The sequence below is a fragment of the Oenanthe melanoleuca genome, chromosome 7 (genome assembly GCF_029582105.1).
Source record: "Oenanthe melanoleuca isolate GR-GAL-2019-014 chromosome 7, OMel1.0, whole genome shotgun sequence".
In the NCBI taxonomy this organism is placed as follows: domain Eukaryota; kingdom Metazoa; phylum Chordata; class Aves; order Passeriformes; family Muscicapidae; genus Oenanthe; species Oenanthe melanoleuca.
In genome coordinates this window covers 14664799-14679872 of record NC_079341.1, presented here as the reverse complement: position 1 = coordinate 14679872, position 15074 = coordinate 14664799, and the positions used below count along the sequence as shown (strand labels likewise).

The following is a 15074-nucleotide window of genomic DNA, read 5'->3' as shown; positions in this document are numbered from 1 at the left end:
TAAATGTGAATCACGTAGTGCTGCTCTCATTTCAGGACATGGCAGAAAATGCTGGAGTTTTGAGATTTCGTTTTTTGGGGAGTACACAAACTTTATTCAGGGAGATGAAGACAGTGATCATGAAGTGATCTTGATCTTGCAAAATAAATCCTGGCTTTCAGTCACTTTAGCAGGTGTACCATGATGTGATCACAAAGTATTCTTTCATCATTCAGCACACAAGGTGGATGACAGGAGATAAAGGATCAGGGAGGTTTAGAGAAAGAATGGTACAGGAGGTAAAGATGTGTGGTGGAAGCCAGCAAGTGTAAAAAATCAAGATTATGTTATAATAAACCCACAATAGGGGTTACAGCAAACTTTGCAAACTTTAATTTCCATTGGCTATATACTTGACTTACATATTTTTAAATGTAATGAATATACAAGTTGTTAACCTGTTAAGGTGTCTTTAGAGTCATTTTAGCATGCTGAAAAAGAACTCTGCTTAAACAATACCTTCTGGTCCACATCCATCCCAAACTGGAAGTACCAATTTGGGAAGTTCCTCTAATGATGATTCCAAATTTTTTATAAACAAGAACATTTTAAGTAATAATAGTTGAATAATTTGATTCAAGCTCTGCATTTCAGACAGAGGGGTATTGAGCAGGACCATTTGGAACTTGATGTCAGGACAAACATGATGTCACCCTTGGATCCACTAGTGCAGCATTTCATTTCAGTGTGTGTGTCCTTCCCATGCAGCATCTCAGGTTCAGACTCTGTCAGTCCTATCATGCCTCTGCTGTTCTGACAAAACTACTTGCTGCTGATATGAAAAGACCAGGGAAGACAGCACCTATTCTGCAATACCTCTTTGCTTAGAATCCTTCATCCTGCCCTTACAAAATCCCCTTCTGGCCAAGCTGTGAAACAGAAGAGTTTTATTCCCTTACGGAGGAATAAAGATATGTATCCAGTGAGTTAGTACAATCATTCCCCAAATAATTTTCCCTATATAATAAGTCTTAATGAACAAAGACAAATTTAATTGGGGCATGAATTGGCAATTACTATACATACATCCACAGCATATTTAGAACTATTAATGATTTAAAGAGAAGCAAAAGGGAGACAGCTTAAACTAAATCACACAATTCAATCAAGAAAATAAAATATGACTGGGGTAGATATTTCTTTTACAAAATCAGAGTCTGCTTAGTGCTTCAGCTGAAAGTACCCCTTGTGGAGAGAAGCTAGGGATCAAAACACTTCCAAAAACAAAATAAGAACACTAATGTTTTATCTGGAGAATCACAGATGTTTTCAGAACCGAAAACTGTCAAAGTTAACTAAATAAGTAAGGGTTTATCCCAGATTTTAAATATATTTCCATAAATAAGAGAAGTTCTTTTGGGAAAAAAATGTAGGGGGTGTTCCTTTGAAGATGTTTGTAGTTAATACAGTTAATAAAATTATTTTACCTTATTTTTCTGCCTTGGTATTTACTGTTACACTCCCATGCAGAAACTTTTCTTTTTGAAGGCCATTGGTGTGAAGTCAGGAACCAAAAAAACCTGGCAAGGTTTAGAAAGATTTTTCTGTCTCTGACAGCCATTGAAAATGCAGGTGGATCCAAAGAAGTTTCTTCTCAGACCATTTCTTTTGCCACCTTTAGCGAACACATGCAAGCACATTCAGCACCCCAGAAGGGTCCCCTCTGTCTCTTGGAAGACAGAAAGATGAAGATAGGACACTGGAGATTTCCCTGTCTGCAGTCCTTGACAAGTCTATGAAAGAAGTGCATAGATTTCCTGATTGATCCATAAAGCAAATGATGGCTTTTTGTTTGGATCTTCTAATATTCACTTCCCACATAAGATAAAAAATTTTGTGGCTCTTTGGATGATGCATATGTTATGGTTCAACTGGATTTAGCTTCTGTAACTCAAAATCATCTTCTGGAAAATTGTTTTAAGGGCTTTTACATACTATTGCCACCACTTTGGAATGAAAAAGAATAAATAAAAACATACTACGTATACAAAAATCTAGAAATGTACATTTGCAAAGGTTGTGCTAAGTTAGAAATAAAGGAAGGGCATGACAGCTAGCATTCATTGTGCATGTGAGTAGATAATCATGAAAGATTTAGTTTTCTAGTGAGCTTTGAAGTCCATTGTGAAAGACTCTTAAGGAAAATCAATACCTGCAAGATAAATGGCAGAGTCTGCATATTAGAAAAGATGTTTCTTAAAATAAAGAAATTAAACATGCAACATCTGTGGTGTAAAGCAGCATAATTTTATAAAATTATCAAGAATTCCAGGAGAGGAAGTAGAAATCAAGTTGACAATGTTTGCCAATTACCCCAGGTCTAATTTTTAATTAAAACTACAGAAGTTTGGAGAGGAATGACAGTAGTGAAGGATAAACATGACAGGAATTAGACAAATGAAAGGTAACCCAGATAAATATAAACTAGGCAAAACCAGCATAAATACACAAATTAATCTGTCTCTAGAGGCTACTGCGACTCTGATATTTAGTAATACCACCAGTAAGCAAATAGTGGTTGGTTGACTCTAAAACTGCATCTCTAGAGAAAAGTTTCTCTGAGTCATAGTGAACAGCTCTGTGAAAAAGCTCACCAAGACAACCTGTGCAACTGGAAAGCAAATAAATCAGTAACAAACAAAATTCCTGGGAGTATTAGGAAGAGGATGGAAAATGAACATGAACTGCATCACGCCTAGATACAGTAATGACACACTGCTCCTTTAATATGGTATTGAGGTTTGAGCCTGCTCTTTTAATGTACCTGGCTTTCCCTAATGTTTTATATCTTTGTGCAAATGCACATCCCTGCATCTCCCCGACAGACACACATTTTCCATTCATGTTTAGCAATGAGTTAGCAGTAATTGCTCCTGTTCTCCCGTTGTGCTGTGACAGGAGCTGGCTGGTGTGTCACCTCCCATCACCCTGTATCACCGTGCGCTGCAGCACAAGCACGGCGTGGGGAGACAACGCTGCTGCTGCTGCTCCAAGGTCAGACAGACTGGTCTGTGAAGGGAAGCACTTGGCAGGGCTCCAGCTGGAGGCTGGGGGTGCTGCTGACACTGCTGCCTTCCCGTCCCCCAGGCACAGCGACAAGCGCAGCAGGTCAGGCGCCGGTCACCTGCAAACAGCCTGCACCCACTGACTGGGCACAAAGCACTCACAACAGCTTCCCTCCTGCTGCACTAGCTTAAACATTTAAGCTAAAGTGCGATGGCAAACAAGCATTTTGATAACACTCATGGTGTTTTTATGAGCTGATAAAGAAGTGAGAAGTACAGAAGAGTGTATTTTTTAATTGCTGCTCTGATAAACGTGAAGAACCACAGAAGTATTATTTTGCCAATATATTTTTTGTTAAAAAAAAACAAAAAACAAACCCAAGATGCTTTACCATAAAGCAAAAATAACAGGTTCATATCTTTCACGTTGGCTGGCTGTGCAGTTTTGCACTTTAATGTTGAAATTATAACATTCTTCAGTAGCTTTCCTGGCCGCATTAGACTTAGATTGATTCACAGCAGTGTAAGGACCTAGGTCTTACCTGTCACACCTGTCTTTCCATGAGCTTTTATTGTTTCCTTTTTTACAGCACATAAAAATAGACATGTCCAGACAAATGCTCCAAATCATTCTATCACTTCTCAAATCTTTAACATAGCATGGGATTATTTTTTCCAATGTGCAAGCACCACCTCAGCACACCAAGTTAAAAACCAATCAGCCCCGTTCACAGTGAAATGGCTGGACACCACCCCAAGCCTTTGATACAGGGGAAAAGCAACAACCATGGCACAGAAACAAAGGGCTCCCTAGAACTGTGTAAGCAATGCACTGTTTTAAGGCAGCTTCAATACTGGATATTAGAACCAGATTGGAAAGCATACACTGAAACTAAATGTGGAAACACCTTTACTTACTGTGTTAAAATTTGGGAAGAATCCAACAGCAGAGCTGCTGTCCACAGGGAAGGACATAAAGGGTTTGATATCCAGGGAAGGCTGCATCATCAAGGTAGGTGTGCGCACAAGGGTGGGAAGTGTAGTAGTGCCTGCCAAGAGCAAACAAAACCAGGAATTCATGGTGTTCTCCTTTCTGCAACACACACAGCATAGCTGACACAACTGCCAAGAAAAAATTATACAGGGGTTGATGAAAAGGCTCTTTAGGAGTTAATATTATGAAAAAGAACCTATTTACACACAGTACAGACCAGGCAGAGCACTTCCCTATGGCCATGGATACTCAGATGCTGAAGAGAAGACATATGGTATATAAATCACACTGGCAGGAAGAATAAATCCTTTCTACAGCTGTAAAATTCTTCTTGTGCCAGAAAGGCCAGGATGGGTGCCCATGAAAGCCAAATGCTTTTGCAATTCATGGTTGCCTACTAGATCAGCCAGCACAGACAATACATGTATGTATGGTGAAATGCAGAGGCTTGTTTCCAAATAGTGATCTGCATGTTATATTTTCCCTCTTCTGACTAACCATCAGGTGCTACACAAACACTATTTCATCTAAAGTGTAAAAAATTGCATTTTTTATGGTGCAAGGGAAATATTAGAAAATAGACAACAATTAAATAATCAGCTAGCATATAGATGAACATAATTATTTACATGCAATGCTAACTATTTTCTAAATTGGAGCTCTCCAAACAAAAGATTTCTAGAAATTTATATGCCAATTTTTTTTCTGTATACATTTAAGATCATTGCTCAGCACGATCCCAAAGGAATGGGCAGGCACAGACATCCAAATATTCATTTTTAACTAGATATCTGCCCCATTCACACAATAAGTGTGCCTAACACACAGCTCCCAGCCATGCCAGTGGGAGTATTTTTTTCCCTGAAACCATACAAAATAGATTTCAAACAAAATTTCCCTCACTGAAATACAAAGTGAAAAATAAAAAACCACCCAAAAAAAACCCCTCAGTATCTGTTCCTGGGTGAATAAATAATTCAACACTGACAGGAGCCAGCAGTAGAACATAAGTGTCCCACACCTCTAAAGGAGGGTGAGTCACTCTCTGTCTCTCCTACCTCTGTCACAATTTCTCCATAATTACCTCCTTCTCCCACTCATCAGTGGCCAGCAGCTGGGAGCATAAAGGGCCTCTCAGGAGCTTCCCTTTTCTCAAGCACAGCTTACACAATACCTGAGCTTTTTCTTATGGAAGTCATCTGAGCTTTTCTAACCCAGCCAGGAAGGGGATGGGTAGGAGGGAAGGGGAGAGGGGCTGAGAGGGAGCTAGAATGAGGGCGTTAGAAAAGCAAACAAGCAATTTTCCTTGTCTTTTCCCATAACATAAAATAATTTGTATTCACTTGCAAAATGCCAGGCAATCCCTATGGGCTACATGAGCACCAGTCCTCCATTAAGGGATCTCTCTTTCTGCCTGTTAAGGACACACAAAACTGAAGGCAAAGGAGAGATTTTCCTCCTTCTTGCTGTCCTGCCTCCACAGACACAATTTCAAGCCCATCTTATGGTATCTAAAAGGAAAGCTAAGTTCAGAAGCCAGATGGGGCTGCATGGATTTTTTTTTGGATGACCAAACACTTGCAACTAGCCCTGAGCTCAAATCTTGTTGATGCTGGAGAGACAGTCATTTTGATCTCAGCTGCAGCACAGTAAACATTATATTATGGTGTAGCAGATGAATAGCAGGCTGTAATCTATTTTCTGTTTCTTCTATAGGAAAAGCATGATGATTGGGGTCAATGACAGCTATGCAGACAGAATGTTTCACACCATCCCAACAGAGCTGCACAATTTGAAAGAAAAAATATGCTTGAGAAACTTTCCCAGAATCTTTTCTCCCTTCTTCTATCCCAATACTTGCATAAATGTCAGATTTATTCCTGCATAAGCCCATGGGACTAATTGACAGTTGTGCCTAATTAACTGTATGTCAAAGCTTATTCAAGTGGAGTCACAAATGTCAAAAAGCTAAAGGCTAACATGCCTATAGTTTCTTATTAATATCCATAATGGAAAAGATGAATCAATAGGAAAGCAGTGTGTCAGAAAATTTGTCCAAAGAAAGTATCTTCAACTGCAAAAATGATTGTTTCTACTAGCTGGTTCTGAAACAGTAGATTTACATAATTTGGATTTCAGAGTTGCATTCAAACAGGAGCTATGTTGTATTCAATTACCTAAAGGGCCATCATCAATCTAACTTCTGCAAGTTTCTCTTTGAAGTTCATAAGCAATTAAAGATCTGTGAAGTTAAAGAAGACCTGTCCTCTCTTTACATAAATGTACTTCAATGAAGCTATAGCTACATATTTTAACTCAATTTTACAGAAAAGAAAAACCAAACCAAAATAGACTTAAATTGTGACTGACATTTGAAATCAAAGTTACTTTTTTGATGCTGTCCTTCTTCAATGTATAGAAAGCATTTGACATAAAATCTTTAAAGCATCCTACTGACAAAAATGCAACCTTCTTTGTACTCCTTGCTTGAGCACAGAATCTTTCATGTGAAAAAGACACCTGAAATCTCTCTCTAGTTTTGCAGTCCATGGTGTTTCTGCTGCCAGAGTAATTTATAACCAGGAGACTAGAATACATTTGGAGTTCACACAGAAAAGAAAACATATACACCTACCAGACTCATTAGTAAAGGCATTAATCATAAAAAATGTGTTTGATAACCCTGTTGGACTGAGGTTTGGCTTTCAGGCCCACCTCTGAAAGCCTCTGAAGGAATTATGAGGCCAAGGTGACCTAAATTACAAGTAGAAGCACTTCATGACAAAATCATCAACTCAAATGCAATAGGGCAGTTTTACCCTGGCATTGCTCCCAATGGTCAAATAGATTCTCACCACTACTCCACCAAATCTTTATCCACACCTGAACCAAGCAGGAATACTAGCACAAAAAAAGATGTCACTGACAAGCTTCATTATCTTAATGAATTTACCAGATGTTTACCATTTCATTAGCATTTTAATGATAAACACAACTTACCCTGTCAAACACGGATTGTTTTAAACTACCTGTAAATCTTTGGAATAAATATAACTGCTCTTTCTTGTAGAGGCATTTGCTTATTCCAGCTTCATACTTGTTAAAAAATATTTTATAACTTGAATTTTGACTCCCACAGCAGGAGCTATCTATGTACTGGGAATGCAAGCTGTGGACAGACTTTGCAAAAGGCACTGATCCCCATTGGCCCCTTTTACTCTTGCCAAAGAGGAGGAAAAGAGGTTTTCAGATAGCCCAAACTGTCTCATTTTATTAGAAGTTTTTCTTCTACCTACACATATTTATCTGAACAAGCAAGTCCCTGTGGAACAGGTGCTGCTCCTCTTTGGCCATGTCCACATGGCTTTGCATACACTGCAATGCACTGGGACACTGATGTTTCATCCACCTCAGACTGCACATGGTTGCATTTGTTTTAACTCATTTGTTTTAACATTGCTCCTTTTGTTTTGCCCACACTAGGTCAACACCAAAATTAAATTGAAAATTGGTGCTTCTGAAATGAATGGAAGCTCTGGTATTTAGTCAATCCAAAAAATCAACCATCACTTACCTGATGTTGATATTATATATAACTAATTTAGAAGGGCTGTATAGCTATATATTGCATGTAGTTTCACATAAGAATTCCAGAAATAAAACCAAACTTTACAAGTAAGCATATGTTCATTGGATAAGATCCTTCCTCATTGAAATATTAGTTGGTTATTTTGAATTCATTTGACTTCCATTAATTGTTAATATTCCTTTGCCTAGCTAATTATTTTCCATCTCCAAAGCCTTATGATAAAATGGTTATTAAAAAAAAGTAGATTATAGATAATAAATATTATGCACATACTTGCTAGGAAGATAATGAAAAAACTGATATTGAAAATTTATGATAATATGAGTATTGAAAACAACTATGTCAATACTTATTGCCCTTATCTCTAAATACAGTATATCAAAATCACATATATGGACAAATAATGATATCTACCAGGGATAGGGGGGCTGCAGAGGGAGAAGATAGAGACAAAACAATAGGAAACTGGAATTTCAGTATTTTAGAGACAAATACGTTAGAGAATTAATTAAAAAATATCTTATACTTCTTGCAGTTTTACTGTCTTTCTAATACTTTTCAATAACAACAGAAATCCCCACAGGTTTCTTATGGAAGATACCAGAACAGATGGAGTGGGAAGTGAGGTCCAATAACTAGAAGCAGAACGGATTATCTTGCATTTTCCCTAAATAGCTGTGTCACACCTGCCTGACCATTCCATCAGGAAGAGCCCTGTCCTTGCTGTACTTGCAGGATGTGTGACTCACACTCCTGTCCCCTCAGTGCAGCTGGCCCTGTGTGTTCCTGTGGCTCAGGACTCACACCTGCACAGCAAACAGCAGGGTTTGCAGCAGTTGTGCTTCACTCTGCATTTCACACTTTTCCTCCCAGTACTGACATCCCCAAGCCAAGTGAACGCCACAAGCACTATACTGCTACCAAGGCAAGTTTGTTAGCACTGGCTCCTTGTCAAGTCTAAGCAATTAAATAAATTACAAAACATCCTTTACTATATTTAGAAGAAATATGCTGGCAGGAGTACAATTGCAATTTGCTATTATCTGTTGATACTATGGAAATATTTGCCATTAGCTTCTTAAAAGAGATAGTTCTCTAGACTTCTAAAGCAATCCAGACTATTTGTTTGACTGAAAAACAGAGTGCTATGTCAAGGCTTAACATGATCAAGCTCAGTAAGCTGGATTTTTTCTGATAAACAATAACAACTATTAATAAATGCAATGCTCTGGCCTACATTAAGGTCGGCTGAAGCTTTGCAGTCCCTGTTGGCTTTTCTCAGAATCCCCTGGATTGGCCAAGCTTGTCCCTCTGGTCTCCACAGACTGAGTAAGCAGCATTACCCCCTCTTCTGCTCTTATCTGCTTCTAGGAAACATTGCTTTGGACTTGTTTTCACTTTGAAGTTTTCCAAGTGTAAAAGAAAAAACAGCTGCATCTTTTTCAGCTCTCTGTTCTCCTGCCATCTGGACTAATAGGGATCTTTCTGAAATCCTTAGGATCCTTTTACTTGCTTTATTTAAACCAGCCCCCACCCCTGCCTTTTGTACTGTCCCAACCCAAATGCAGGGAAAGAAGGTGTTTGCTTTGCTGCTGTCCCCTCACTGAAAACACATCAGGTAATACCTACTGAAGCCACAGTCTTGTCCAGAGCATGGTGCAACTTCTATAACAGTCTCCATTTTTCAATCTCAGTGTGTGTTCTTGGGTGCTGGGCACCAAGCCTATAATTGTCTCAGCATTAAGCACTGCACTCCCTTCCCTTCTGGTTCAGGAAACACAAGTTTCTTACAAACTGAAGCTTCCCTGATAAAGAACAGGAGCAAAATAGTCCAATATATATTACTTTGAGGGTTTCATAATTTGGAGGAAAGCACTTAATTGCAGTCAGTTTTTAAGACTCTGTTATCTCTTCAACTCTTATATAACCTGATTTTTCTCAAAATCCAGCTCTTACCCATGATTCTGGTGAGGCCATCATCTAACCCTCAGTGAGCCTCAGCACAGGCTTTTTTTCTGGAGGTACTGAGCTGCTGCCCACAGAGCCCAAACAAGTCTGTCACCAGGAATGCTGCTGAAGGAATCATTTGGATTATTTGTTGGACAAACAGATTTATGTTTGCAGCTGGTTTCTTGCTCCTTATTCCCCTTCAATATGCAACCCACCAGCTCAGTAGTGCTGCACACAAAGGTAAGAGAGGTCTAGACACACACATCCTCACAGATGTCTAATCCCTTAACCACATTAGACCATTACCAGTGCTCTTGAACGTCATCACAGCTCAGAGAACTTCATGCCTCATTTGCTTTTCCTGCATAATACACGATCTCCTATACAAAATACAGTTACCCAAGTTGCTTCTGTTTCCTTTTTAAAGTTTTCCTATTGGTATTGCCCTGTAAATATCCTTCAGATAAAAGACTGCTGTGAGAACTAATTCAAAGAGGTCTCTTGAAAATATTGGCAAAGGAAATCCAGGTCTCCACCAAATGAAATATATTTTCCTTCCAATTATAATCTTCAAATTTTCAGAAATTTCAAAAGCAGTTTTTACATTCAATCCATTCCCTTTCTATCCAAACCATCACAACACCAGTCACAATCTTTTCCTTACTTGCCATAATTTCCATAGTTAGGCATAGGCTTTTAGAGGAACCACTATCCCTCTGTTTAAAAATAAAAACCAACAACACGAGGAAAAAAGGCAGATTTAAAAACCTTCATGGTATTGTCCACATAGTCTACACATGTTCCACATTGAATTTAATTGCTCTGCCACAGCACACAAGCACCTGTCCAGAAGAGATCAAACAGGTACATGTTTTACTAGCTGTTGCCCCTAACTAAAGCAACAAGAACATCTTTATAGGATTTCCTGAAGGATTTAATCTTCCTCCTAATCAGATCTACTTCCTTGAATAACTACAGCAAGGGACAAGTCAGAGCTCAAGCTTTACAAGTTACCAGGGCATCCTATAGCACCATGCCTGGAAAAAATAGTGCAGAGACCTCACTCCACACATGAGAGTAGGAATCAAGCTTAGCACTTCTCTCACCTAAAAATACAAAGAAAGGTACTTGAACCTGCCTGTGGAAAGAGCACAAGAGCTGCAGCATCCTCCTAGCTTTCTAAAGTTCTGTAGGCCATTTACAAAAGGAAGGCAAGCACTACAAGTCTACCAGTTTATCAGAAGTTTCATATGTTTTTGTTCTGACCACAAAATTATGAATGATTTTAGCAAACCAAAAGGCATAATAAAACACATACCATGTAATCCTGTAAAGGCTTCCCACTATTAATCAGTGCCATGATGCTTACTTTAGTCACTAGGGTTGTAATCCACCACCTCTGCAGCACTTAAACATCTGTATATGCACATGTAAACAAACAGTTTAAGACTTAGAGGCAAATAATTTCATTTCAACACAGTGCTTTTGTGACTTTGGGTGCTGTGAAATAGTGAGCAGCTATCAAGCCTGAACAACCCTGGGCTGATGTAATTGTGTGTTTAGCTCTGATGATCAGCAAGAAGAGCACACCATGTGCCTGAAATGTGCCCCCTGATTCTTGGGGCTACCCTGTGCAAGAGCAGGAGCTGGACTTTGATGATCCCTGTGGGTCCCTTCCTACTCAGAATAATCTGTGATTATGTGAGCTTTTGCAACTTTACCCCAGAAAGAGGGCAGCCTGCTATTCAACAGTAAAATATAACCTAGAAGACTGATAAACTGAATTTCACTGGCATTTTCCCTTCTATTCTTCTTAGAATTAAACTTAAAAGGGTTACTAGCTAGCTGTCTGCTACAGAGCTGTATTTAAAATAACTTCTGGGGGAAGAAAGAAACAAAAAAAATGAAAAGAAATGGTGTCTGTCTGAATTTTTTGAAAAGTTCATAAAAGAAGACCTCGGAGCACAGGGTTACAGACAGCATGTGGTCATGGCATTCAGAAGATCAAAGTCCACAAATCCTGTCTCTCTTGAATTAAGGTGCACTGCTTTACTTATTCTCAAAGTCAGCATTGATGAATTAGTAAGAACTTGAAAACTTACAAAACTAAAATATAAGCTATCTACCTTTTATTTACACAGGGAGAGAATGAAGACAATAGATTTCAAATTAGCAGATCTGCTAGCTCACACCACCACCTTTGTGATGTTATTGAACATTAATTAAACACAGGTATATGACTAAAAACCCTGTTCTGCTTTGGGGTGCAGCAGTGCTCCAGCCCTGCCAGGACTAATACATAAGATTTTTGATGCTGTTATGTTTTCAAAGAATGCATGACATGACCTTTAACAATTCTACCCTCAGCTTACCTTCAGAAAGAGAGAAGAAAAAAAACAAAAAAGAAGAAAAGAAGCAGGTAGGAGAATGCTTCTACTAAATTAAATTGAGATTGGACTAAAAAAGATTTTTTTTTACCCAAGCATTTGAACTGACTTAACAGTGCTTCAACTGATTTAAGCCTTTCAAAAAAAAGACTTCTATTTTCTCCTAGTTTCCCAGAGACTAATTAATATCAGTTAATATGATTTATTTCATCAATTAAATGTAATTAATCAAGCACTATGCTGAAAATAAAGACAAATAAAGAGAAGTGTGAAAGCATTTTGTAAAAATGTGCCATACAGCCTATATCTACTTCCCATGATGACAGCAGGAGCAGGCTGGGGAGCCCCACTGCTCCTCTTCTCCTACCACTCCCCTTGAGCCAGCACAGGGAATCAGACCAGTTGTAAACAAACACAAACCAACAAAAGAGAAATCTGCCCTCAAGCAGACCAGTGAGCTGGTCAAGCTGAAGTCACAGTTGTGAAACAGAGAGAACCAGGTCGGCAGCAGCAGAAATGAAAAATTTTGTTGAGCACTGATGAGTCTTATTCTCATCCAGACTCATCTGAACTAGGCCTTCTCTTTCCTGCAGTGTTACAGTCAATTTTCATGCCTGCCACATTGTGTTTCTGGTTATTTCTCTCAGGATGGTATCTGTTTAAGCTGACAACACGGCAGTGTTAACTCAAGTTCATCTTACAAACACAGCAGCCAGTCCTGCATTCACAGAATAGGGATTCCTGCTCATGTGCTGCATTGGTTATTGCTCAGCTCTTGATTTCCTTTATATACTTTGGCATAATTCATTTTTCCTTTACTTCAAAGGGAATATAACCTATTACTTCTTAAAGTAAGTTTGTTTGTTTTTCTCTTTTAAAATTACTGTGACCCCATCAGTCCTCTCACTGCTCTGGAACCTCTTTGACAAGCACCACAGATCTGTATTTTCATCCATGCAAGTATCCCTGTGGTATGTCTGTCAGAGCCAGAGCTTTGAAGATTCTGGTTCATTGAGACACTCTGACCTGCTCTTGCAGGCTTTTTTTGTTTATATTGGCAACTGTCATATGAAAACAACTGATCTTTCTAACAAAATGTAATTAAAAACTGGCCCCATGCAATCCAAACTTCTTGGTTTTATCTGACTCTAATGATAACAATCCACCTTTTAATTTGGTATTTTGTAAGTATTGTAAGTGCACTTACAGAAAGATTTAAGTTTCATTTTATTTTCTATATTTTTCCTATAGATTCATATTGCTCTTTCTTCCTCATTCTTAGCAATTTAAACCCCTTTCCATTTCCTACCTCTACACACAGCTCTTGTAGGAGCTTCTTGTGAGTCTGTAGGAATTTTAAAGTTTAGCCAAATTATTATTGCCACATTTCCTAACTTGCCTCTGCCATGAGACAGTTTGCAGCTGTGTTCTTATTAGGGTTTCTTTAGAAGAACTTTCAAACCCTTACAGTATGCTTGATAAAAAGAAATATCCTGATAAGGATATCTTAGAGGAAAAAACCTCAATCCTCTTTTCAGAACTGCTTTCATTACTGCTTGTTTGGTGTGTTATCATGTTGCAACATTTTGCTGCATAATTAAAATCTGGGCAAGATTGCTATTCTGTCTTTTTTTTCCCCTACTAAAAAGCAACTCCCCCTCAGTTCTAATAAATAATGTTTTTCTACCTTAAAAATAAGTGTAAAATTTCATTCTAATTTTAAAAACAATCATCAAATACTTCATATTCAGATTCGTAAATGCTAGTTTAAAGATGAATCTAAGTAGCAGAAAGACTCCAGCTTGCCTCCTGGAACAGGTAGGGTATTTCCCTTTCACTTCTAAATCCCTGGTTATATACTGTGGTAAATAATTGTGCCTATAACTCTGAGTAGTGAGAAAGAAGCAATGAGTCCTTCACTTTTTTTCCTCCCTGTTCTGATGCCTGATTTAAGAATGTGCTTGAATTTCCAATCACTGGGCTTTAAATTCACATTTAAACATTCTTATTAGTTCTCTCAAGAGAACCACACATCTTTAACCTCACTTCATACTTTGTGATTGGCAAGACTGAAGAGAGGATTTTCTGACTGAAAGGCGATGCACATTTAACAGAAAGCATATAGTTTGAAATATGTATTTGAAATTTGTATTTCTAAAATATTCAAAACTTAACAATGAGAATTGAAACCATATAATTCAAAGAAAGGGTGTTTTGGTTTTGTGAAGTGGAGAGAACTGGGAAAAAGCACAAAGGAGGAAAAATACTGCTATTGCAAAGGCATGGCTTCCACCCCCAGTGATGTTTCTAGTGGCTACAATGCTACTCCTAGCAAAAGGGAGAGTAAAACCACTGCAATGCTACCCAGAAATATTCCTGGAGAAAATTATTCATGTAAGATTCTAAAGTCACAGTTGAAGGTATTTGATGAGTATATGTTTAGACACAAAGAAATCTGTAAAATACTTTGTAGTATAACTCTGCTTTTCCCTTTTAATTGCCTATCCAAGACAAGCAAGCTTGCTTTTATAAACTTAAATCTGGAGCTATGATGTGTGATGTACAAAACTCTGGCATATAATTCAAACATAGATCTATTGCCCTGGTGCAAATCTGTCATCATTCCTTTTAAGTCCAGAGAATCACCAGGATTAGCAGCAGTACAAGTGTGAAATCTGGGTGAATGACTTCAGCAGGAGAAGCTCTGTGTAGAAGCAGCAGCTGCCAGGTCAGACACCATAGTGAATGAACCTTTCCCAGTGCAGAGCAACAGCAAGACAAGGTACCCAAGTATTTGTTATCAGATTCATGTTGTCAGTTTGGTAGCACATGCACAGAAACTGCTACATGCTCTTTGTTGGCTAATAGTTCTCAAACTGCAGCACAGAGGAATGCATTGAGGACATGAAACGTGCCCACACTGACTGGGAAGAGGTGAACAACTGACAGCAGCACTTCCACAGAGCAGCACTTGTAGGAGGGACCTAGCAAGGGAGTCGAGCAGAGTGATTTGGAGAGCAGGGAGGGCAGCACAGCCCACCCACTCTATTTATTGCCACTTCTATTGGACCCTCCCTCCATTTCCTTGCAGATGTCTGAATTACAACATC

General features: G+C 38.6%; 1 protein-coding gene across 6 annotated transcripts in view; it reads right to left on the bottom strand.

Moving 5' to 3' along the window:
* ZNF385B (zinc finger protein 385B) overlaps positions 1 to 15074 on the bottom strand; it is a 144402-nt gene that overhangs the window by 46462 nt on the left and 82866 nt on the right. For 5 of the 6 annotated variants that reach the window (XM_056496737.1, XM_056496738.1, XM_056496739.1 and 2 more), the window contains one exon: positions 3963 to 4093. The exons of the other annotated variant lie outside the window; for it this stretch is intronic. In XM_056496737.1, the coding sequence (XP_056352712.1) occupies positions 3963 to 4093 (131 nt within the window). The remainder of the gene's footprint in view (positions 1 to 3962; positions 4094 to 15074) is intronic. 6 annotated transcript variants of the gene reach the window in all.